This window comes from Sylvia atricapilla, chromosome 4, assembly GCF_009819655.1.
Source record: "Sylvia atricapilla isolate bSylAtr1 chromosome 4, bSylAtr1.pri, whole genome shotgun sequence".
Taxonomy (NCBI): Eukaryota; Metazoa; Chordata; class Aves; order Passeriformes; family Sylviidae; genus Sylvia; species Sylvia atricapilla.
The window spans coordinates 50,102,023-50,127,994 of NC_089143.1; the positions used below are offsets into that span (position 1 = coordinate 50,102,023).

Consider the following 25,972-nt stretch of genomic DNA (forward strand, 5'->3'; position numbering starts at 1 on the left):
ATTTTTCCTTTTTCCGAGGGGATGGATCAGCAATCCCCCGGCTCCAGGATGCTATTTAGGAAGGTTCCCCGCTCGCCCAGGCCAGCCCCGGCTGCGCCGGTGCCGGTACCTGCGTGTCACCTCTGCGGGGCCGCCCCAGCTCGGAGCGGGCACCCCGCGGGCCAGGCGCTTGGAGCGGCCGGCGCTCCGCACCCGCGCGGGGTGGCCGGACACGCAGGCGCGGCCGCCGGGCGCGGTTCCCGGCGCGCAGCCGCCGCCCCTGTGAGCGGCAGGTAGCAGCCTCTCTCCCGCGGGCACAGGCGGGCCGTGCCGCGCTGGGCCGGGCCGGCTCGGATCCGGGCCGTGCGGCCGCCCGGCGGGGGCTGCGCGGCCCCGGCGCTCCGCGCGGGCGGGCGCACCTGGGCGGCGCGGCGCGGCGGGGCGGGGCGCTGGCAGTGAGTGGCAGCGCGGCGCGGGCCAATGGCGGCGCCCGGGAGCGGGAGCCGGGCGGGCGGGGCCGGGGGCGCGCGGGGGCTGCGCGGCGGAGCGTGTGCAGCGGCGCGCGGGGCCGCGGCCGGTGTCGGTGCGAGCCGGGAAGAGACCCTGCGGGGGGCGGCGGGGAAGACACGGATCCGGATCCCGATCCGGTGCGGCGGCGGCCGTGGTGGTGGCGGCGGCGGCGGCGGCGGCGGCGGGAGGAGCCGGAGCGGCGCGCCGTGGAGGAAGGAAGCGCGGGGCTGGCCGCTGCGTGTGCAACCTGGCTGTTCCTGCTGCCCGCGTCCACTCGCGGCTTTTCCTGCCGGCGCTGCCTGACAGCCGCCCGCCGCGGGTGTTGTCGCCGGGGTCTTTGGCGGGGGGGGGAAGAGCGAGCAGTCCTGCACAGCCCGGAGGCGTGATTGAAAGCGAGCAATAATTAACTGGAGGAGGACGGGGGTGGAGGAAGACGAAGGAGGAAGGCACCGCGCGGCAGAGCCCAGCCGAGCCAGCGAGCGGCGGCGGGACGCGGCAACTTCGGCCGCAGCGGAGGAGCCGGAGCCGTGACCGCAGCGGCCGCCTCAGCCCGCGCCTGCCCTGCCCGAGGGGGGAGAGCCTCGCCGCCTCCCCGGCCGCCGGACATGTCGGAGCATAAGGCCGTCGATCCCAAGTTATCGACGACGGACAGGGTGGTGAAAGGTGGGTGCTGCGCCCCCGCCGCCCTTTCGGCCGGGTCCTCCCGCCGGGCCCCCTGCTGGGGTCGCGTCCGTCCCCCGTTGCCCGCCCCGGGCAGGTAGCGCGGGGCTGCCGGCAGCGCGGCGGCTGGGAGGGGTGGGCTCGGCCCGGGGGCTCGCGCCGGGCCCCAGTGGAGGGTTTGCGGCTTCCCTCGCCTGCCTGCCCGGCGCTACATTGCAGCATTTCCCCCCCTTCCTCCCCCCGCCGCCTCCCCCCCTCCGCCTTGAAGGCGCTGCACAGGGCTGGCGTGAGAGAGAGGGGGAGCCCCAGCTTCCTCCCCCGCCTAGGTGCCTGGGGGAGAGGAGGGCAGGGCTCGGCCCCCTCCCCCAGCCCGCCTGCTCCTCTGGGCATCCCCCATTCCTCCTCCTCCTCCTGTGGACCGCGCTCCCCGGAGCACCCCCCCGCAGGCTGCGCCGCCGCTTGTCACTGCCGTTCTGCTCCCCGCATGCAGCAAGGATGCCTGGAAACCTCCCCGCGCCAGCAGCCGGGGCTCCGCTCCCGCACCGAGCGCCGCTGCCGGGGGACCGGTTGCGCCGCCCGGCTCCCCCGTGGCCGCTCCCGCAGGCCGCCCCCGCGGCACCGCGGCGGGGATGCCGGGCGAGGGGGAGCGCGCCGTGGGCGCGGGCCGCGGGCGTTGTGGGAGGCGGCGAAGGCTGCTTCCTTCTCCTTCTCCTCCTCCTCCTCCATCGCCGTCTCTTGCTGACGGCCCGGCCTGCTAGGATGTGAAGTTATCCAGCGGGCGTTCCGTGGCCGTGCTCCCGCGTGTGCGTGCAAATATGCGTGACGGTCCTCGGCACAAACACGTATGGGCTCCATGATTTTTTTCTCTGTTTCGGAGGCACGCGTGTGCTGCCAGCCTCGGCCGTATAAACAGATTAGTGTTTGGGTTAACAACACGTCGTGCCCCGCAGTACAGACCAAGGTTTTATTTACTGGGGTGATGCCTGATGTAAATTGCACATGTGCATTTCTCGGTGTGTAGGAAGTGCACGTGCATTTAGTGGTCTGGGGTTTTTTTTTGTTTGTTTGTTTTTTGTTTGTTTCTTTCCTTCCGCACTGGGCACACGGCCAAGTGTACCCAGCTCTGGTGTATTTCACCCAGTTACATTATAACCCGTATGCTACGGTGGACAGCACAGATCCTAGGTGCAGCATGCATGTGTCCGGATCCTGGGAAGCTAGAAATGGATATGGCCTTGAAATACGTACACTTCTGTATTTACATAAGTATATACCAGAATGAAACACTCAGTGTAAATATTATTTGGAAAGATGTGTTATTTATAGTTTTGTGTTTATATTTACATTTACCTTCTTATGCCTTTTTCCATTCTTACTTCGTTTTATGCCCCTCCAAAGGAAATTGTAATAGTCAGATAGTGTAAGAAACATAATTGCAAGAATTTTTAGAAAACCACTTGTAAATTCACCTTTACCTTGTAATATCTAGAATATTTACAATTTAAGTTTGTCTGTTACATCACACTTAAAGTAGGCTTTAAAGCCTGTGTTAAGCTGATACTTGTCTCCTGTAGAAACAGCAAATGGATATCCTATAAGGAGAACTTCATGATTTTCAGGTATCTCATTTTCTTTTTTAATTTCCTTAATCTGCTTGGTCCTAATACATTGTCAAATGGCCTGATCTTTGCTGTGGCCGAACTTCCTTTGGCTTAAGACAATGTTTGTCATGAATAGGAATTATTTCAGTGCTTTCAGCTCATCTAAATGTGATCTGTCAGGAATCACTCTTTGCATTTTTCATACGTGTGAATGTCTCAAGCATCTAAACCCACTATTTCTAAGGAAACTTAGCAGTATGTGTCATTAAATACTTTTATAATGCAACTCAGTGAGAAATCTACTTGGTTAAACTGAGCTCAGGTATTGAGCAAGAAGAACATAGATGCTGTTTGGGTGTCCATTGCCCCTGCTAACTGTTTGTCTCATAATGTCAGTGTTTTGGTGTAGACGTGAAGATCTGCTTAACTGGTTGAGGCCTCTATTAAATATTGAAATCCTTTTAAGGTCTTAAAATAGCATCTGAAGAGTGTAGTACACAGTAAACTGATTGTTAATAGGATTATTCTTTGCTGCATCATAGGCACTTCACACTGCCTTCGTATGGACATTAAGGAAATCAAGAAAACAACTGGTGGTAATAAAGGAAAGATCACTTTGTTGTTTCTGTTATATAGGATGTGATTTGTACCTTCTTGAGATGAACAACTGAAATGGGCTTTCAATGTTAAATTAATAAAGAATATTTAAATAAACAGGTACATTGTGAGCACCTGTATAGGTCGTTGAAGTCTTGTTATCTTAGAGAGAAAAAACAGATATTCTAACCCTGGTAAGGTGTAACTTGAGAAAGAAAGTTAAATTTTTTTTAAGTTAGAATATAATGTGAAACCTTGCTTGAAAAGGAAATGCCTTCAATGTGCATATCATCTCTGGATTAATTTTTTTTCCTTTGCTTGCCTGTGTGGGATTTTTTGATTTTATTATGTTTTGTTGATTTTTTTTTTTAACTCTCTCTATTGCTGGTGTGTGTGAAATGTTTCCTTCTAACAGTAACTCTGAGCTGGCTGGTGAAAAATCCTGGCTTGGCACTGTTACGTAACAGTGGGACGGGCTTGGGGGGATTACAGTTCCAGCAGCTTTGTGCAAATTGCTTGTGGCTGAGAGCTGCTTCTTCAGGGGGCTGCTGTGAGCTTGGTTTTGTTTTTTGCTTCTTGTGCTTGCAAAGCTCAAATAAACGGAGGAGTGGAGTGTTTCCATAGGCGAGGATTTCATCTCACACTCATTTTGCTTTGTTTTTTCAATTGTCTGAACTGTACTTAAACTGATTTGACTCAAAAATAAAACATGCTTTTGGGATGAGGGGAAAAGGCTTGGGAGCCCCTAATGTTTTTAATGTTCTGGTCTTCTGCCTTTGTTATGCAGATCATACACTGTCCTACAGTGAGCAGTGTAAAGATGAAATTCAAGCTTGTGTGTAATGTTAAGTTTCCAGAAGCAAATTAACTCCTGTTAAGATTGACAAAACCATCTGTTTTTGTTGAACTAAAGAAAAAAGTAAAATTAATCCAGAGAATGCAGTTATGGTTTATGGGATACTTTCAATTTACTCTGGTGCTCTCCTTGATCTGGTATGTATGTTGTGATGCAAATTACACAGTTCATCTTTATTCTCTGGATTTTGTCATGCTGTAGAAGAGCAACACTTTGGTCTGCCGACTGCAAATGTGATAAACTGTATGTTCAGGTGCATTTAGAAGTTTGTGGGATCAAGGCTCAGGACAACATCCTGTTGTTGCAGGAGGTGCTGACTTGATGTACTTATTAATTGAAATTCTTTGCCTTTTTGTTAGTGGTATGCTGCAGCTTTCCCTTGAACAGAGCTATCTTAAAAGTTCACGTCCTTCTTCAGAACTGAGGAAGCTCTTCCTTTTCCATGCTGCTTCTAACTCCTGAGACTTGCCAGCCAGGGTGTAGGCTTGGTTGTTCTTGTGAACGTAGGAATACTTGTCGAGGAAAAACTGGACTGAGGATAGTAGCTCATTCCACATGGCTCAGCTGCCTGATGTCAACAGCTTTTGCTCAGTAGTGACATTAGCAAGATTTGAACCCCACCCATCGGGAAGGAAAAGCCATGTATCATGTTACTTGACCTCCTCAACGTATTTAGTCTTGCATTAGTGCCTCTGAGGAATATAGCATTAAATCATAGTAATCCTAAATAAAATCTTTGAAAGTCAACTGGAGTAGTCATACAAAAAAGTGAAGTCAGAATTTCTTGGAAATCTTGCAGTTAGTTAGGTACAATCATCGTTTTGATTTTTTTTCTTGGCAGGTCACATGGTTGTATGCTTTTGTGGGGGTTTGGTGTGGGTGGTTTTTTTTTATAATTCTGTCTCAGCTGTTTAGAAAGGCTGTAGCATGGGTTGTGGTCCTTGGTGTTGGCAGTCTCCTTTCCTCTTGTGTGTTGTTGGGGAGGTTTACATGGTTATATCAGCGATTCACAACACACAATAAAATGAGACACCACTCTCTGCTGTCTCTGAATTTCAAACTGTGTCACTGTTAATGCTCTCCTAAAGTGCAGCTGACAGTTGTTGGTAATATAATATGAATGCCAGCTCACGATCGATATGCCGCCATCAGTGTTAATTTCAGATTTGTGAGAGGTAAAATTGCTGTCAATAATGCAAACTCTAAACTTCATTGCTAATTCCCATTAGTCCAGGGAGACTTCTGTGTATTCACTAAAGGCTTGTGCTCCAGGCTGGAATCCAGCATTGGTGAATTTCAGAAGCCTGCCTCTGTCTTCCTCTGAATTGAATTCAATTGTTCCAGTATAGATGTGTCCTGCAAGTGCTTCACCAGTTTTTGAGCAGTTGTGTTGACCTGAATATCTGTAATGTTGGTGGATTTAGTATATATTTTGGTGTAAATTTGAGCATTAATTATTTATGACACGGACAAGGGTTACTTAAATTGTTATAACAGTCTAATACAGTAGAGTAAAGGATGATATGCCTCTCTTTTGAGGTTGCTGAAAATGGTGTCTGCCTGATCCGTATGAGGAAAAGGAAGAAATTGCTTTGCAGCCATTCCTATTGGCATAGGAAAGCTGACTTCAGTTTACTTTTAATTAATTTATTGTTGTAGTACTTAGGAATCTACTGCTTGCTCTGAGGAAGACTGCATCTGGGTTCAAGGTGTATTATTAACTAGGGAATCCACCCATAGCTATGCCAGAAAGGTGGCACTGGTACAGCTGGGGATTGGTTACCTTCTCTTCCCTATCCACTTTTACCTTCATTTGAAGGAACAGCTGTACATCCGCCTCAGTTTTAGTAACTCCATAGTTGCAAATCTCCTGGTACCTTTATGAAACAAGCTGTGTGAAGGGCACCTAAGAGCCTCTCACCTAAGAAAACATTTGAATATACTTGGAGAGATATTATGGTTGTTTAGGAAAGAAAACTCGGTTGCTGTGTTGTGATTTTTATATGTGTAACTGATTTGTTCTTACTTCATGTTAAAACTAAGTTAACACTTGTAAAACCAATAGATTTTATCAACTGGATTACACTTAGGTGTTGCAGTCTTTGTATGTTTTACATTGTGTAAAGCTGTGTGTGTATGCTGTACTTGTGTAATGCTCATGAGGGATTATGAATGTGGTGCTGAGAAACTGAAACAAAACCAAAGTACAGTCTTTGATGACTATGTATAATAAAGCTGGTGATTTGTTTTGATTTATGAACTCACTGAGCCTCTTAGTCATTAAGATCATTTTGTAAATAAGCCCTTCAGTTAAACAAGTCCTTTGCTGTATAGGCATAGGGGGAAAATTGTGCACATGCTGAAGGGTGCCTTTCTTACAGAGTTACTGCTGCACTGCATGGGTGGGAGGCTTTTCTCATGCTCTGTATGATGAGAGTGGCTTGCTGAGTGTGCTGAGTTCTAGGAGTGATGGAAGCGAGGCACAAAATTGCCTTGTTTGTGTGTTAAGAACCTTTTGTATGTTTCTGAATTCCATGTCAGCTAAAGCTGCCTTCTGTTGCCTGCTCTTTTTGACTGAGCCTCGCTAGGGAGCTGCTGCTTTTAATACCACCATTGGTAATCTTGAAAGAGGAGTACATACTGGATGATATGAGCATTTAACTTAATTGGAAAATATGTGCCAGTTGAGGTCATTTTCTATAGGGAGATGTTGTGGAGAGCTGTTGTTTTCTCTCTGCTGTTCATAGCCAATTGAATGGTATTTACTTCCATCACATGTATCCCACTTGGAGATGATAGTTTTTGCATGGATATGCTTGCATTTCAATGCAGGTTGTGGCAGGAAGATCACATACAAAATATATTTATTTACCTTTGATTATATAACTTGATATGTGAAATTATCTTTTTGTAGTTCTAGGCTTCTCGAACTCAGCATAGTGTTTTCTGTCTGGTATTTCTAAAGGGATTTTCTATCAAAAGTAATTTTGGGTAATATCAGTAAATAAGAACCTGTAGCTTGGATATTCCTAACTCATGTTTCCTGTTTCTTTTTTGTTGTTGTTGTTGCTTCTGTTTTGCTGAGTGGCTCCTTCTCATAGTACAAAAGCGGGACTATAAGTTAAATTTGGTACACCATTAAGTGTGAATATTAATTTATCTTAGGCTTTTCAGTGATGTTGAAGCAGTATTATAGTGGGGATTAGTTTCTTTTTCATAGCTTCAAGGAATATGGAAAAAAGTACTTCCTTAAGAGTATTTTAAGATGGAGCGATACTGCTTAACACTTACTCTAAGCATGGCATAAAAGAAGCCACAAGTTTCTGAAGTAAAAGCCACTTCAAATCATCTTCATGAAAAGGTGCATTCTTATATTCTTTTGTATGTGGTTTCATGAATCAGATATAGGCTATGATTTCACAATAGTCCTTCAGCTGAACACTGAAATCATTTCCTCTTCCGATAATCATTTACCTTGACTTTCCCTCATAAAAGATCATTTTATGTCTAGTCAGTAATGGTGGAAAGTGTCATCAGTTTGGAAAACCATTATACTGCATGTGCAGCCTAAGTATGCGTGTGTGGCTCACTGAGTGGTCTGCCACTTGAGTTGTGGCTTGAGATGTGTAATTGCTGAAGGTGGTACTCCAGGTACATACTTACTGTTTTCCTATAGTTACTGAATAAAAGAAGAAACCAGAAATTGTATGTGGAAAACCAGGAAGACAATAAGTGCCATGATGGAAAATCATTCTTTTAAAGGTAAAAGTCTGAACTAATACCTACCCTATTTACTCTTCCCCCAGAAAGCTGCTGCTGTTGAAATAACACCTCCAGAGTAGTACATCCTTGACAGTCATCTACTTGTGTTTTAAACTGACTGATATCTCTGTTTTTAAGAGAGCTTAGGTATGATAATGTTGATACAGCAACATTGCTGTATGAGGAGAACATGACTGTCTTATTTAAGATTGATTTAGGATGTCAGCAGCATTTCCATCTAATTTCCAGGTGACACCATTTATGTTTGGAGCTGGAGGGGAAAAGAAGCAGAGTGGAAAGGCACCATGCATTAAAAATGGTGGTTTGAATTAGAAGTTAGTTCTTGTGTGTCTGGGGATGCATGTGTCTAAGGTGTAGATGGAGTCCTTTGACTTTAGGGTATTCAACCAGTTTTTGAAAACATTTCATTTGGAAATTGTCTATCACTCTGACTTTTTTCTACTTCTAATTAAAAGCTGTGCTCCACTTCTGTTGCACCTCTTTTTTCTTCTCAGCAAGTTGGGTTTTTAATGCTTTTTCCCTTTCATGCAAAATGCCCTTTCTTTTCCTGAATATTCCTGTCCTGAGTTTCTGCAAACTCTGTTTCCTTATTGCTCTTATGCTTATTTGCTTGTTGCTAAATATGATGAACAGTCTAAGTGCTGCCTGGTAGGTTTGGTGATTTGGGTGCATGTATTCAATGGAAGAGGTTCATAGAACTCTATGTCTTTCCTTTTGGTGCATCTGTAGGTGCCTGGGGGAGTATATTCTGCCTCTTCCCAGACTTGTGTTGTAACTCTGCAGCCAGTTGCTGACTGTAGCTTTCTTTTCAGTGAATAGCTCCACTGTCAGTGCGCTGCTCACGCTCTACCCAGCTTGTCACAGAAGGATGTCTCTATTCTGCAGCTCAGTTGCTGCTTGCAGGTTTCTTAGCAGTTTATGTTGAACACTCATAGTGTGACTGTTAGTTTCAACTTGTGTATTTTGCAAAAATAGCATGGACAGCGTGTTCTTGGGTAACTCGGAAGGGAGGTGGTATGGCCCCTCATGCTTTGGTGCTTTTATAATCAGATGTGGAAGTTAGTTAGCAATGAAAGATAAGACTTAAAGTTGGTAATACTGAGAAGAATCCTAAGGTTCACCAGAGATGAGTGAATTTTAAAATCCCCACCTTAAAATTTAGGTGTAGAAGGTGCAGAACCTAGTCTGTATGGAGACTGCACCAAACCTTTGTGGAAAAGAGGGAAAAACCATGCTAATAAAGTATTCTATAAAATCTTTGAAAAAAGGAGCAGCTATTTTTTCATCTTTCAGATAGGCATATCTGGGTTAATAAAATTAAGCTTTCAAAATTAAATAGTGCTGTAATGTGATTAAGCATGTACTGATGGAGACACGTATTGGTATAGCAGTATTCTATCCTATATTCTTTTTCTCCATCCAATCTTTTAGAGGCATTCAGCTTGGGCATTTTGTTGCATTGAATTGCTGTTGGCCAGAATCCTTTGAATTATCTTTGCTGTTGCACAATGTAACACTGATGGAAGGAGGAAAAAAACCCAAAATTGCTGTAGAGTGAATTCTGCTACAGTGTTTGTCTAATACTTCCTAATTGCGTAGACTTGATCTTTCTGCACAATGTTGCCATAAGAAAGGAAGTGCACTTTGAACTTCTGATTGGAATGGTGAAAATAACATGTATTAATAATGGCTTGTGCAGATGTGATGCTGCAGAGAGTCTTATAACAGTCACTCTGGGCATTGTTGAATAGGCTTAATTAATAGAATCGAAACTACAGAGTTTTGGCCCCATGTAGTGTGTGATTAGATTTTTATTTTTAATTTAGACTTTTGTGAGTGCCTTTGAAGGTAGGGTGTATGATTTTACTTTTTATTATTTTTTTAATTTGCTGATAGTGACAAATGAGTAACTGTGTGGCTGCATAAAGTTTTAGAGTTGTTAATGTTTTGAAGTAACCATCATTTGGAAAGAAATCCTTTGCAGGCTAGATAGATGTCCCAAAGTAAGGAAAAGAGGGTCAGCTTCTAACTTGTTATCTCTTGCTATGTTTGGTACACCTTTAGCAATTATTTCTTTCTTTGGATAAGGAAGCTTCATTGTCATAGGTTTTTTGTGGCAGCTGTGTTTCGTACTTGTTACAATGAGTCCCAGGCTGGTGACACAAAAATGGGTTGAAGCAGTCTATGTTTGGGTGGTCTTCTTTCTAAAGTATTTGGAATTTCTCTGGCATAGTTTTTGTGTCTTAAAATGGAGAAAGTGGTAAATTACTTCTAGTTTTTTCATGAGTTACTGATTTTCTTGATAACTATAGGGAAGATAAAAAGCAGTGCAGGATTGTAATTTCTTTCTGGTCTATAACTCTACATGGATGATTTTGGAGGGGAAGACACATGACTAGAGAGGAACCTGTACACTCTCATTTTCATGTGAAGTTACATGAAATCACTTGAAATAGTACTTTTCAGGTTCTGTGGAGATTTTTTTTGTGGGAATGCTTTCCCCTAGCTTTTTCTCCATGTATCAAGGAGTAATGCTCCATTAGAGAGAGTTGTATTTGAAAATTCTTTCTGCAATTCTCTCTTTCTATATATATATATGGGTTTTTCTATTTTTACCCTGTTCTTTGCATTTGTGTACTTGAGTCTCTACGAAAAAATCTGGTTTGGTTTATGTATAGTTCAGTCAACAAAACAATTAAAAGCTGCTAGATAGTGACACCTACCCTCTTCTTGGCCCGAGAGAAAAGATGTGTCATCATCGTCATCTTCGAGCTTGAGTCTTTTAGTCAGCACACCTCTTTTCAACAACAACAACAAAAAAATCCCAGGATTTATTCCTTGAATCATCTTTTTATTACTGGAAAAGACAATTTTGATAATTTAATACCTGTTATTTACCATGATTTTTCAAGTAGTTTAACATAATTGACAGTTTGAATAAAGAACCAATCATACAAATCCCTTCCTATCCCCCCAAAACACTCAACACCAGCCCATGAATAGAAATTAAAAAATAAAATCAAACAGGATTTAAATGATTTCTTAGTCTTTTTTCCATGATGCTTGCCAAGTTTCAGTTTGATGTAGATTACAATGGTCATACTGTGTTACAATCTTTAAAAAAGTGCAACTGGTCATTAGCTGCAATGACATGAACAGCTGTAGTATTTTATGACAACAGCTGGGAACAATCTAGTTCTCTTCAATAACTTTCTTTTGTTGTTTCTTTCATGCCATTTTAAAAATGAGAAAGCGAGATTATTGTATTTGTTCTCTATTTTACACCAGGGATTTCTTCATAGGCAGTGGTGGCAATTACGTATCAAAATACGACATTGCTGTTTGTGACTTGGAACATTTCCCTCTGCAGGACCTGTTTCATAACCCGCTGAAATCTGTGGGAGTTGGAGTCTTTCATTAACTTGAGTAAACTGTGAATCAAGTTGTCATCCTAGGATTTCTTATTTTGGCCTTCCTTTTTCAGTGCATGATTTCTCTTTGCTTTTACTACTTTGTTATATCAGATCTTTTACAGCATTAGCTCTTATTTTAAGAGCGAACTAAGCGTCTTTCTACTTTGCAGTGCTCATTTACCAAGTGAGGATTGTCTGCTTGTAGGTGGCTGGTTTGCCAAGAAAGTTTGCCTCGCTGTTGCTCTTTCTTCAGAATTGTAGTCTAAAATGTTTTGTGTGTCTGTATAAAGGTTGTTCTGTATTATTGGAAAAACAAGCAAAAGACTTTATGTAGACATTTTCTTTCTGTACCCCTTTACAAAGAAGTTTTCTTCAGTAATGAACACTTTAGGGTCACCTTAAAAAAAAATCTGTTAAACTTATTTTTTGGATGTAACAGAGTAACTCTTAAAATCAGGTGAGTAGTACTGAAGACATACATACCAGACAGGTGTGGGAGCATTATTGATTTCCCTGAGAAACCCGCTCTCCTGTGTCACCCAAATGGTGGTGGCTGTGATTACTAGAGGGGAGCCTAATGGCATAACACTGTGTATTGGGACAACAGATGGAGAGTTTGGCAACAAGAAATGAAGAGCTCAGTGAAATGTTACTAAGGGAATTTAAAACTAAGGTAGTTTAGAAATCTAAAGCAGAGAGCTGTTTTGTTACTGCTTTTCCTCAGAAGCCCTGTTGGCTCGGGTGAGTATCCTTGGAGGTGCTTGTGCAGCAGGGCAGGAAGCTGGATGGTAGCTTCTGGGGAACTTGACTCTCAATGAGCAGAGAACTGGCAAAGGCAGTTGGTGAAATTTTTAGTTAGTCATATACTCCGTGTGTATACACCTTAGTTTGGTTTAGATTATCAGAGAATTAACTTTCTGCATAGTTAAAAAAAAATGTTTGCTTAGATGAAGTGCTTATAGTTTCTGTTAAAATAACAACTTTTAATCTGTCCTTATGTTATCAGTAACAAGGAGGGGAAAATGATTTTAGGATGCTGTATTGGAGCATCCTGAGATAAGGTTACTTTTGGTAGCTGGAGGAAAGAAGTGAACTCAAAAAAAATCTCATACTTGTGCTACAAAAGGGGGTGAACCTGCACTCATTTCAGTTGAGAGATCAGTTTTAGTTTCTGGGCTGTTTACTACCTCATCAGATGTGGTTTGATTTGTTGCTTTGTTTTTTTCCTACCTCTATCATTTAATCTTCTGCTTTCCACTTCACTGGAGAAACATGATATCTGTAATTTTTATGAATGATGTGTTAAAGTACCTTTCTCAGTGAAAAAGCACAAGCTCTGACAGCTTCACAGAAGCCCAGAATAGTTAAGGCTGGGAGGGACCTCTGGAGATCATCTGTCCCAGCCCCAGCTCTCTCAGACTTTCATCACAGGAGAGATGCCTTGGTCCCCTAAGTTGTATTTGTGGCACTTTGTTGAGCTCTTAGTAATTGGTCTGTATCTCACAGTTTCTGTGTGACATGTGAAAGTATATGAAAGTTAGTTTATACATACAGAGTGCTTCTACATTAGGGAATAGCATACTTTTATCCTTTTAACGAGGATATTCCTTCCCTGGAGCTCTGAATCTCAGGTGACACTTTCCTCCCGTGTAAATACCATTTGTTTACCACAGAGAAGATGAGGGATATCACTGTAATTAACAGAAGCCTTAAATGCACGTGAATTTTTTGTACGCTATTAACCTCACATCTTGTATTCTATTGTAACAGACAATATTTTGCTGTAGGTTATTTGTATAACCTTGGCTAATCTCAGAAGTACTGGCCATCAGCAAGTAACTCTATCTGCAGATATCTTTTTGGTTATAATCCAGTTGCTATGGCTTTTGAAAGTGTGTTAGACTCTCTGCCTTCACCCCTTGATTTACAGAGATAGAGGTTTTTATGGGTTGTCTTAGAGAATTTGCCAAGAGCCTCCTGGACTGCATAAGGAGAATTGTTGCCAGTGGGTTGATAGAGGTGCATCCTCTCCTCAGCACTGGTGAGGCCCTACCTGAAGTGCTGAGTTCTGATCTCCCAGTATGAGAAAAAACATTGACATACTGGAACAAGTTCTGTGCTGGTGCACATACATGGCCCTGGGACTGCTGTAGCACCTTTCATTTGAGGAAATTTGAGAGAGCTGAGGCCACTGAGTGTGGTGAAGACAAGGCTCAGAGGAGCCTTATCTGGGTGTATAAAAGCTGGTTGTAGGAAATGGAGAAGGGGCAGCCAAGCTCTTGTCCGTAGTGCCCAGGTTCAGGGCAAGTGGTAACAGGCACTAATTGACAGCTCTCACAGTGAGTTTCTGCTTTTCAGACACTAGCACAGGTTGCCCAGAGATGTTGTGGAGTTCCATCCTTGGAGTCATTCAAAAGCCGTCTTGTTGACTCTTGATTGGCACTGTGAAGCTGGCTCTGGCTGGCCCTGCTCGAGCACAGGTGTTGGTTGGAGCAGCTGACCAGCAAAAATCCCCTTTCAACCTCAACCCTTCTGTGATCACCTTTTACTCAACTCTCTTAAATGGATAATTAAAACACTTGATCAATTTGGAGACCTTTTGACCAAGCATGAAATATAGAAATCTTCCTTAAAAATGCAAAGTTACGTTTGCTAATAAGGTGTTCTGCAGGAAGAATGCTTTGTGTGATTGAGAGTCCAACATATAAATAATTATCTTGGCATAGCAGCAAGATGTGTTGCATTGAGAAGATAAATATATATATATGTATATAAGAGTTAATGCATCCATGTGTAGCTAGTAGTGTTGCTGGCAAAATATTTGGATAGATCACTCTTGAGAAGTTTCAGAATCCCCTGAACACGTGCAGCTGGAGTTTGGTGTAGCCTGAAAGCAGGACAGATAGTATGACCACTGTACTTCATTTTGGGCAACTGTAAGAAAAAGGAAAGAAAGCTTTTATATAAATCTTCTGTAGCTACTGCCAGTGCTTCCAATATGACTATCAGAAAGGTCCATTTTCTAATTACTGGAAAGAAGTACTTATCTTTCCCTAGTCCTTAGTTCATCTGTTTTTTTCACAGTGGCATGACAATTGAAATTGAGGAATGGCAATTGTCTTTCAGTTTGACACTCTCTGGCCTATTTTTTCTTTGCTGCTTTCTCATGTTTGTTTCCTTATGAGGGTGAATGTTGCCCTTTAAACCTGACTAGGAAATACCTGAACCTTGCTTGTGTAAAACTAAAATCAAACCTGAGATAAGTGAATATTTTAGTGTGGGTAATAGAAAATGAAAATAAGCATCTGGAAAAGTTCGTAGTATGACAAAATTATGCTGACTGCTTCAGAAAAGTTAGTAGAGCAACCATACTAAAAGTTTTGAGCAAGTTCTGTAGGTGGCATTACCTTCATGGATAAGTAATCTGGATAATGGAGGTAATATTTTGTTTTGGAAGTGTAGTTTCCAGTGTTGCTCAGTTGACTAGGTACATTTGAGGAAAAAGATAGACAGATACTGTAATTTAAAGCATGAATTGTCTTGGTGTTGTATAAATCAAAACAGTAATTAAAATGCAGGGCAAACATCCCCATGAAAGAAGTCTAAATGCATTTACTGTCTTTGCAATACACTATAAGTGGGGAGAGGGCTTGCTAGTGTCTTTAACTTAATTTCATAATCTTCGATTTAATTATCTGTAGCAGTGTTAAAGATTTACCTCAAATACACTTAGGGAAAAAAAAAAAAAAAAAAAAAAAGAGAGAGAGAGTGAAGAAAAAAGTGTAATGATATCATGACCTGGAAAGATGCTCCTGGCAAATAAACTCAACAGAGGAGCTGAAGAGGTGCTTTAAATACATGTAAATGAAGAGCAGATGGGAAAGCCCAACAAGCTGCAGGTGCTGTTAATAGCATGTGTTCACTTACCTGATGCATGAATGGCTATTGCAGGGATATCTGTTTAGTTGTGCTGCAGGACATTTCTCTTGAAGTGGTTATGTCATCATCTCCTGCTCAGCTACAGCCACGCAAAGAGACAGCTTTTTTAGCACAGTGGGCATCTCTCATAGTTTTAAGTCACAAGAAGAAGCTGTTTCTATAGATCATATTAACGAGAAGCTCTTTGACTGTGTAGGAAAGGTTAATGTATAGCTATTAAAATGCCTTTATTTCTGATGGAAGATATGTGGTGCTGGAATTTGTTGTTGGGAATCTACTGTATCCTGATGCCTGTTAAGTTGAACAACATTAAAAGTGTGTGCCTTAACCTTATCCAAACAGATGATGCAAACTTCTTCTAATAAATAATCTTATCATCAAATACTAACAAATTGCTATTGCTAAGTTATAAGACTTCAGGCAAAAATGAAGTTTTAATATAACAGAACTGGCAAAACTAAACCCTAGTTCTATCGTGATTCTCAAAAAATAAAGTGCTGTGGGAGGGCAGTGGATTCTTACTGTGCCTTGGTGCAGGGCCAGAATTTCAACCCCCTTTGTCAAGGTTCAGCAGAAACATTTTGGCTTCAATAAATGCAGGTTTTATCTTTATTCAAAGATAACAACTGGTGGCAGTAATAATACTTTTTCTAATGAGCAGAGCAGTTGAATCAGTGGTGAGATTAGATTACCTGTCTAGCCAGAGAATGCTACAAAATCCTTTTCACAACTTTATTTTAACTACAAAGTGAATTATTTTTGTTTGATTTTATGTTAATCCACTACCATGGATTATTTGGTATAAACAGTTTTTTGAAAGTGTTTTTTTTTCCCTCCTGTGCATCAGTCTTCTAGAAAAACTAGCTTTTAAAAAATTACTAGAAGAGCATTTATAAACAATAATCTATAACCATGGGAATAATACATGGCGACTTTTTAACTGCTGAAGTTGTTGTTGAGAGCAGTGTGTTGGTGTTTTTTGTCCTTTTTGTTGATCCCCACCTATCACCTTTTGGACATGTAAAAGTCATATTTCTTGATGAGTACCTGCTGAGCTTTATCAGGTGTATTCTAGGTAAGATGAGTCTTCTGAAGATTTCGGTGTAGTAGGACGTAGGAAGGAGCAGGCTGGGTTAGCTCTGAAATATTCTGTGTTGTAGGAGGCTGGGAAAGCAACAGGCTGGATTTATTACCAGTTCAGTATACCACAACCATGAGAAAGGATGCTGCTTGAAGCTAGGGAAAACTCACAAGAGGACTTTGAATTAACTTTTGTTTTCTGTTTCAGCATCTATACATTTCAGTAATTCAAAGGAGAAATGAGTGTTAACCTTCAGCAGTGAGAACTGCTGAGTATGATAAATGGATAGTTAGTTACTTATTCATGATTGTGTATCTGCAGCACTGTATAGGTTTCTGTCACAGGTCTAGTTTCTCTTCAAAGAAACCAGCAGAACAAAAAAGGTCCATATAGGCAATGTGTTTGTACACAGTAGGACTGTAATATCCTACTATCCTATCCTAACATCTTCCTGAGATCAGCAGGTGCTCCCAAACTTTGCTGAGAACTGGAAATAGAAAAAGCCTGCATGTTTGCAATTGAGTGATAAGTACAAGGCATGCTGCTAGTTAGTTTCTGATAGAACAGCATCCCGTTTGTGTAAGTGTGACTGTTTCTGGTTCACTGACACTGCAGCAGGAGAGGAGTATGTGAACCTGAAGCACTCTGTTAGGGAAAGGTGAGTGTTAAAAGCTCTCTTCTTGAAACCTCACCAATTTCCTCTGAAGCGTTTAACTTCCCATTCAGGTAGGGAAATAGCTGTGGGTAGTTGTGTTGCCAGGCAGGTGTTGCAGAGGCAAAAGCATTAATACTTTGTGCTATGTACTGAAAATACTCTAAAGCTTTAGAAGACTTCTTGCCTGTTTTCAATCCTGTAAGAGCCTTAGGTCACAGGTTACTAACTCTTAATTCCTGAGTTAACCAAAATGAATGCCTTTTGATTATTAAAAAATTAGCCAAACCTAAGAAAAACAAACCCCTCTCCCCAAATCAACAAACACCTTAGAAAAAATCATCTGTATGTGACTTGTTTTTTTCCCTTCTTTCTCTTTATAGCCAAATTTTGAGTCTCCATTAAAAAAAGGATGTTTTCTTGCATTGGTGGGCTAACTGCTACCTGTATTTATATGGGCTGTTTAATGTCATGCCTTTCTCCGTACCAAGAAAATGGTGATGACTGGAATGCATGTCGTCAACTTCTGTAATCAGGGTACTTGAAATATTTACAATACCATGATTACAGTAAAGCTTCTTATGTACACACACACACACTGTAGCTGTCTTATATATTTTTGACTTTCAAGTTTAAGTCCTCATTTGTCTCCTAATCTCGTGTAGAGTTGATTTGTTTTTTATCTAAGGTGCTTGGCAAAAATGAATAAAATATGAACTACTTTATCTGCCATGTGAGATTTGCCATGTGGACACTTAGAAAATATCCTAGTGAAACAAAACAGGAGAAAAGAGCAAAGTTTAAAGCTTTTCACAGGCCAAAGCCAAACACTCCAATGTCTACTGAAGCTGCCAAATTCTGTTTGAGGGGGTTGTCTGTCAAGAGTCTGAAACCTTTTCATGGATCCAATGAATTGAATTGAGCAGCAGGCGAATAAATCCTGGAACAGATTTGCTGGCAGGGCCTCTGTTTGGAAGGACACCTCAAATGGCCAGGACCAACCTACAGAAAAATATCCATCCATTTTATTTTCTGTAGGTATGAGATGCAGAGGAGTTTCATGGGAAGAGCTGTTAGTCTGGTATGTTTTGTTTTTATTGTGTGCAAGAGCTGTGACCAGTTGGTGCCATGCTTGGCTAAAAAAGCTAGTTCTTTGTAGACACTACTCCTACTGCTTGTTTCAGATCCTCATAGTCTGTCCAATGGGAAAAAAAATAAGGTATCCCAGAATAATTACAGCTGTAGTATTTCCTGTCTGATGGGCACAGTTCACAGAAAACCTTCTAAAGCATGACTACAGACTCATTTAATTGAATCTCATATTGTAAACTGGACATACCTGGACTGAGTCCAGGGCATGAAACTGGAGAAGATTTGGTGGCACTAATAGATGATGTTCTCCTGTAACTGGATTGCCAGGCATCTGTTGCCTGTGCAGGAGGCTTGAGAGAATGTGCCCACCCAGTGGTAGTCAAAGAAACTTGGGTTACTCTTTGCTAGGGATCTAGTAGAATTTTTTATGCAGGTGCTTGAAGCTCCAAAATGAGGCTATTGAAAATGGTTTTGCTTTCCTGGCATGAGGGCAATAGCCACAGCAAGAGGTTATGGATTTTTTGCTTTAGTGCTAGTCTGAAACTGTGGAATAAAGTCCTTTTTCCTGCTAGGATGAAGGATGGTCCTAGATCTTATGCTCTGTGCACCTGTGTAAAACATTCATGTTTGACCTTGCCTTTTCCTTTTCTCATGCAGTCTATAGTCTGTTTAAACCTGGGTGGTTTCATCTAACTTGTACCAAAATTAAAGTGCATTTTTGTGGTGGTGGGTTTTTTGTTTGTTGGTAGGGTTTTTTTTTGTGTTTTGTTATTGTTATTGTGTTTTGTTTTGTTTTTGCCTGCCCCTCTTCCTAAGGAAAAGGAACGAGTTCAGGGCTCACACACACTGCAGATGCTGATTATTTTTTGTTTAATTCAATTCATATTCTTTGTGAAAAGAAGATCATGTAAGAACAAGAAGTGAAAAGAAATACTGTTAGAAAATCATGCTCTCATGTGTGGATGTATGGCCGTGTAGCTTTTGTCTTCCTTCAGAACTGAGGGTTTCTCTTTCATGCCTGGCTGACTGATGTGCCCTGCCCTGTTGGGCTGTGCAGTCTGTCTTCCCTAACAGGCTGTGACGAGTTTTTTTAATCTCTTTTTGAGAATTTCCGATTTTGCTGGCTTTTTTTTTTCTTTTTAGGTGTACAGTCCCCTCCCCTAAAGGTTGCCTTTTGTATGCTGATGTACATAAACTACCTCAAGGTTTTCTTAAAGAATAGTGGAAGCAAGCCCACTAGTCCTCCCAGGAGAAAAGTGCAGTGAGGTCAGTGGTATTCCTTTTACTTCCCTTTTGGTTTTGTTCACTCCTATGCCTTGTAAAACAGCCAGGAAGATTTGTCATGAATCATGTTTATTTCTTTTTGTGTGGAATATAATCCAATGTTGACTTTTATTTTCCTTACAATAAGTCTTCCAAAATCGCAGCAGCAGAGTCACAAATGGTATTTTATTCTTCTCATTTGGAGTCCCAATCTGTTACATCAATATTGCTCTCAAAATAGTGTCATTTGTGTTCACCTGTGTGGTGAAAGCATTGGATTTGACATGCATGTATGTGTGTTCTTCATGTACAGTTTTGTCTTTTTCTTAACTAAGAGTATATGTATTTCCTGCTACCTCCCCCAGGTGTAAGAAATATGATCTCCACAACTAGGATTCCGGAACAAGAGCAAGGTTTAATCTTTAAATAAGCATATGAATTGTTGCTGTGAAGCCTTGACTCCAAATATAGTCATTTGTTGTTGTATTTTCAGTAGCAAATCTTTCTCATCTTCTCTAGAGGAGTCACAGCTTCCCCTTTTTGTCTCTTTTTAAACTGGAATACTTGTTACCTTTTATTAATTTTACTTGAATTGTTATGGATGGAACGTAGTGGAGCTGCCTGCAGAATAATGCTCAGAAGTTTACAGTGAGAAAAGTTAAAGAGTCTGTTGCTTTTGTTTTTGATTTGTCTTCTCTCTGGTATAACTTCACTGAAATCCAGAGTCTCTCTGGCACTGGGAAGTGTGTGAAAGGCCAAAATGTCTCATTCAGACAATGACTCAGATGTGCAATCACTTAACTCTCCAAAGGCTTTGTTGTATCTTAAAACTGAGTGCACACCACTCTGGTATATCCTCAGACCTGAAGGATGTTCATGGGCACTGAGCCAAATAGAGATTATCCTGACCCTTAAAAACTGCTTGGATCCCAGTATAGTTTGCAGTAATTTGTTTTATATAGCAGTGATTAATTAAGACATACTCTCTGAAAAGCCTCTTAAAATTTTAGAAAGAAGAGGTTTTATTTTCTCTAATATAGAGAAACCTTCCTAAGTCAAAGTGATTATTCTTTAAGATCCGAATCTCCTGTGGTGTTTTTTTTCCTCCCAAGAAAATCTCTTTGGAATTGATAGAAGAGCTGTATATAGAAGATAAATTGCTTGCAACTTCTCAGAGAAAGTGCTGTAAAATATTGAAAGCATCATAAGTTTACAGCATTAGGGAGGGCAACTAAAGATAATTATTCATGTTTTTACCTTGATCAGAAAACAATTAAGAAAGTGGTTTTGCATTTCAAGTAGAAGTTGACATTGCTATTCACAAGGCTTATGACTTGTGCATTTAATGAAAAGAAGGACTGAGATTTGTCCTGTCTGTTACCAGAACAGTTCTGTGGGTTAGGGATGATGGCTTGCAGAAGGAGTGGTGGTGCTGTGTGGAGAGGAGACCCTGTCCCACTTTGTCTCTCCTTCCACTTTTATGGCATGCCTCTTGCCCTCCTCCCCCCATTTATTTTCTTTTTGCTGAACTGTGTCGATTTGTGACATAATCCCAAAGTCAGTGAAAACAAAGTGTATTGAAAAATTGGTGTTTGAGATCTGGTGACAGAAAGCTTTTGGAATAATACCCAATTTTAGCAAACACAGAATATAAGATCAAATATTATGTGAGAGACTACTTCCATTTTGGTCACTGCAAAAGAGGAGAAAATTATATTCTTATAACACTTTTCTAGCTGAGGTGGGCTGTCAGAAGAATCATCCTTATGGGGATATTTGCATACAGAAATAAAAAAGACGGGTTGTGTAGTTCTAAGTTGGGATTCCTTTAATATATATGTCACTTTTAAATTATTGTTGCTTTTTTACCAAAACAGACTTTCCATCTAAACTCAATTAGCTGGAAAGAAGCTGAAGGGGATATTTGTGGATGTTTATAGAACTTTTTCAGTATTTCATACTGAAACAGTATTCCTAAGTCTCTCCATACTGGACTGGACATGAGCATAAATGGATCACTCTCTTCAATCTTGTCTAATAAAGTACTTGCTTCAGCTGTACAGCGACTGTTTTGCTTTCAGTTTAACTAATGTAAGAGCCAGTGAAGGCTGTCAAGTGGTTGCATATCTGCAAGAAGCAGTGGTTTGGCTGCTGAGCATGCAGAGCAGTCACAAGGGCCTGTGGCTTAGCACAGCCCTTGTGGCTCACCTGGACTTGGTGCAAGAAAACCTCTCTGGGGAAGGGTGACAAACTAACGCTTGAGTTTATGCCTGAGCCAGCTAACTGAAGTGACAAGTGCAGCCATTTCTCTCCTCCTCCCCTCCTTTTTCTTTTATTTTTTTTTTTTTTTACTTGCTGATGCAGGTTTGCAGTATGGCTGAAAAACCAGTGACTCCACACATTGGCTGTGGTACTCTGTGCTAGCAGTCAGTCCTTTCTAAATGTATCAGATAAGCAAAACAGTTTATAGAGGGCTGAGTAAATTCACTCAAAGACTGGTAAATACTGTTTGCCTTATCTCTGTTAACCTAAACAGTTTCTGTAAATGGCTGCTGGTAAGTGATCTTCACTAAGTTCTATGAAAAGAAAGTATTTAGTTTTAGATTAGTTCAAGAGGCCAACAGGAGTTTACTTGTCTGTGATGGTAAGTTCCTAAATAAATCACAAAATCATATATGGGTGGTCTTGAGACAGGCTAATTAAATTTAGCAAGAATTTTAAATTCAAAGACCAGGTTTTCTCTTTTAGCTTTTCTGTTCTTAAAAGGTTAGGTTTTTTTTCCCTAGAATTATGTAATTTGGTATTTTACAAAAGTTATTACCAATACCTAAAAAATTTGTATGCACTCAGAATGATTAGAAGAACAATTTCAGTGTAGTGCTTTTGTAAACATGTACAAGAGGCTGGAGTTTGATACTTTGTTGTTTTGAAGAAGTGAAGTTATGCTAAAATGCTTTTTCCTGCTGATATCTCATTTTCTGTCCATAGTCAGTTGAAAGATAATTAAGAGGCATGGTATCCTGTCTGTGAGGGAGGTATAACCCTTGAAATTTTCTTGCAAAACCTAGGAGGTGACCTGTTTTCTCAGGGTCTTGCCTAAAGCCAAGTGCAAAATGCTGATTTAGTAACTTAATGATGTATTTTTGGTACTGGTTCCAGGTCTTATTCATCTTATGATGTTTTGCTGATTAATAAAGAAGTCGCAGTTCTTTTTAAACTTTGCCATCCTCTTGCTTTAACTTGGTGATATAAATTACTAGGAACTTCTCTGACATCCATTTTTTCATGATCTGTGAAATGCTTTTGGTTTTATAATTTATAAAAAAGTATGTTTTAAATGAATTCTGCTGCCATATTTCCTTCTGGGGGGGATGGAAGATGACTGCCCAGGGTTTCTGAACTACTGAATAGCAATAACCTCTGTTTGCCAAGGATGTCTTGGTTGTTGTTTCTCTCCGTGTGAGGGCAGGACTTGCTGCTCATGGCCTGGCTCCTTCTGTAGTCTTCCACCACCTAGACAGAGCAGCTTCAGCATTTCTGGTGCTGTTGCCATGATTCCCGTAACATAATACAGGTCAGGAGACTCACCTTATGTTAGGAAGGACTTGTGATCCTCTGCATGGTGTAGGATTCTTAAAAGCCTTTGTGCCAGTTTAAAATGTTCTTTTTGTAGAAGGAGGAAAGAGAGAAGCTGAGGGTCTTCTCCTTTTTGCTTCCCCATGTGAAGTTCATTAGCTGATTGCTAAAGCTTAGAATGATTTCATCTGAAATGCAAGGCACAAATCTAACTCTTTAACCAGCTAAACTAAATAACCTGCTAGAATAACTAAAGTCATAGTTAAATATCTATTCTAAAATGAAGAATCATAAGACCGTTTTGTAGAACATCTGATAGCACATCTGAAAATTGTAAAGTACAGCTATGGATGTGCTTGCCTCTTTTTGTTGACTTTTGCATATTTGAAAAACTGCAGTAACTTCTTTAAAAAGGCTTCATCAGGTTGAGCATCTCAGCTTTTTAAATGATGACGTGCACTATATGAACTATAATATTCTCCAAAGATGAAATGTAACAAAGAAGTCATGTGCATTTTTTAAAATCAACAAAGGAGGAAGTAGCTTTGCTATACTGCCTTTTAAATAGAATATTCTGTACATTTTGGATTCATAGAGAAATCTTTTTCTGGTACTGGAAACTCCTGAAGTGATGCAGAGCTGCCCTTGAGCTGGAACATATGTCCATGTTTAGGGACATTTCCTTGTGAATCTCATTACCAGTGTTGTTGTAGCAGAAATTTTCTCTAGCTCTAGATGTGTTCAGAGTGTAGGCTCTTGTGACTTTAAAATATAATCCTTACTGTTTATGAGTTCAACACTGAGGATGAGGCCTCTGTAAATAGATCCAGTTCCATATTTGTGGATGGGAACATGTGAGGTTTTATGGTGTTTATTTAATCCGATATCTTGAGACAAGTAGCTGCAGTGCCTCTAACATCACTCAAAGGGCTGCAAAATTGAATTAATCAGACACTTCTTTGACTGATATTTAGAAACTAATAGCAACCCTGTCACTGTCCATGGTCAGCTGAATTTCACCTAGCTGGAAATCTCAGTGCTATTCTCTGTTCATAGTAGAGAAAGCTGAACCACTGGCCAGACCTTTGCCCGTTGACTTTGTGCAATGATTTCCGCATTCCTTGGGGAAGGCTTTCCTGCTCACTGAGGGGTGAATTATTTGGGCCCTGTGTTTATAGGAGTCTTCTTAATCCTGGATATCCTGACTCAATGGTTAGAGCATGGAAGATTACAGATCTGGGCTTCCAGATTGATCTTTTTTGCATTCTCCTCTCTTCTTTGTGACCAAATAGTCCAGGCTGAACAGAAGTTACATTTGGCCTAAAGATTTGTGCCTCATTATGGTTGTCATTTTTTTTTCAATATAAAATCTTCATATCATTCGTATGTTGAAAATATAGCAAGGGAACTCCAAAGCAGAAGAATGAAACTCGCTAATCACAAAAGACCAACACTGTTTTCTGCTGGAATTATGATGCTGGGAAACCTCACAGTCTTTGTAGATAAGTTAGCAATGCTCTGCCAGCCAGGAGGGCCGCCCATATGCTGGGGTACGTCAGGTGCAACTTTGCTGGCCAGGCCAGGGAGGGGGTTGTCCTGCTCTGCTCTGCGATGGACTGGACTTACCTGGAGTCCTAGGGGCAGTTATGGGCACCGCAATATTAGAAAGACATTAAGGTATCAGAGAACATCCATAGGAGGGTAACGAGGCTGGTGAATGTCTGGAGGGGAAACCCTTTATGAGGAGCAACTGAGGTCACTTGGTTTTGTTCAGCCTAGAGGAGACCGAGGGGGGATCTCATTGCTGTCTTCAGCATTCTCACAAGGGAAAGCCAAGAGGCACGTACTAAGCTCTTCACTCTTGTGACTAGTGACAGGACCCAAGGGAATGTTAGGATATCAGGCAGAGGTTTTTCACCTTGCAGGTGGTTGGGCACTGGAACAGGCTGTCCAGGGAAGTGGTTGCTGCAGACAGCTTGTCTGAGTGCAAGGAGTGTTTGGACAATGCTCTTAAGCACATGATGTGATTATCTGGGTGTTCTGTGCCTAGCCAGGAGTTGGACTTGGTGATCCTGATGGGTCCCTTCCAACTTAGCATATTCTGTGATTTCAGTCACTGACTCTGTCCTTTAAAGTTCAGAAAAAATAATTACAGTACTTGAATGTCTACAGGTGAAGTAGGAATATGTTTCACATAATGTTCTAAAGTATGCCAGGTTTCCTGAGGGTAGCATATTAGCTGTTTTTTTCTGACATTATATGTATACATTTCTTGGAAAAAATGAATCTAATGGATAAAAGGTCTTACTCCTTATTTCTGTGTTGAATTGTTTAAAGGTCCATTGGAGTCTGCTAACTGCAAACCAGAAACAAATACATTTATCCCATGCTAATGTAGCATCAGTTATATGTACAACATACTGTAACCTTCCAAACTAGCATGAAAAGCACAAAACATTTCAAAGGCTGGAGGATGCATGGCAGGTATGGGATAGTGACCACCTTTCTCTGCATCCCTGTGCTTCCTGCCAGTCTGGCAGTGGGGTGTTAAGCTCCTCCAGGGTTGGTGCAATGGCTGTTGAGTACCATCCAGCTGCTCCCAGGCATCTCCCACCCTTCTCTGGACATCGTGCTCCGGTGCCTGGCCAGGTATTTGTGGTCATGAAGTCAGAAGACAGAAATATTTCCCACACCTGGGTTGCATAGGTGATGCCTCAGTAGATTTCCCAACTCGTTTTTCTTATAAGTGTAGAGGTATCTGCCTGGGTCACAGATTAGAAAGTACACTGTGTTTCTTGGTACATGGCTTCGTGTCTTCTCAAGATGTGGCTGTAATGATGGTAAAAGTTAGGGAGGGAGGGTTACTCCCATGCAGTGTAACGTAGCATATGGCTCACCAGCAGTGCCAGTAATGTCAGTGCCTTTTGCCTTGGGTATTTATGCCAGGAGGTGTCAAGCTGAAGGCTCTGT

The 25,972-nt window shown here is 41.5% G+C and overlaps 1 protein-coding gene across 1 annotated transcript in view; it reads left to right on the plus strand.

Annotated features, from left to right (window-relative positions):
* Positions 1–562: 562 nt before the first annotated feature.
* The window catches only part of PPP3CA (protein phosphatase 3 catalytic subunit alpha), a 172,326-nt gene continuing 146,916 nt past the window's right edge, over positions 563–25,972 (plus strand). Inside the window, exon 1 of the mRNA XM_066317874.1 lies at positions 563–1,152. Within this exon, the coding sequence (XP_066173971.1) occupies positions 1,095–1,152 (58 nt within the window). The 5' untranslated portion in view covers positions 563–1,094. The remainder of the gene's footprint in view (positions 1,153–25,972) is intronic.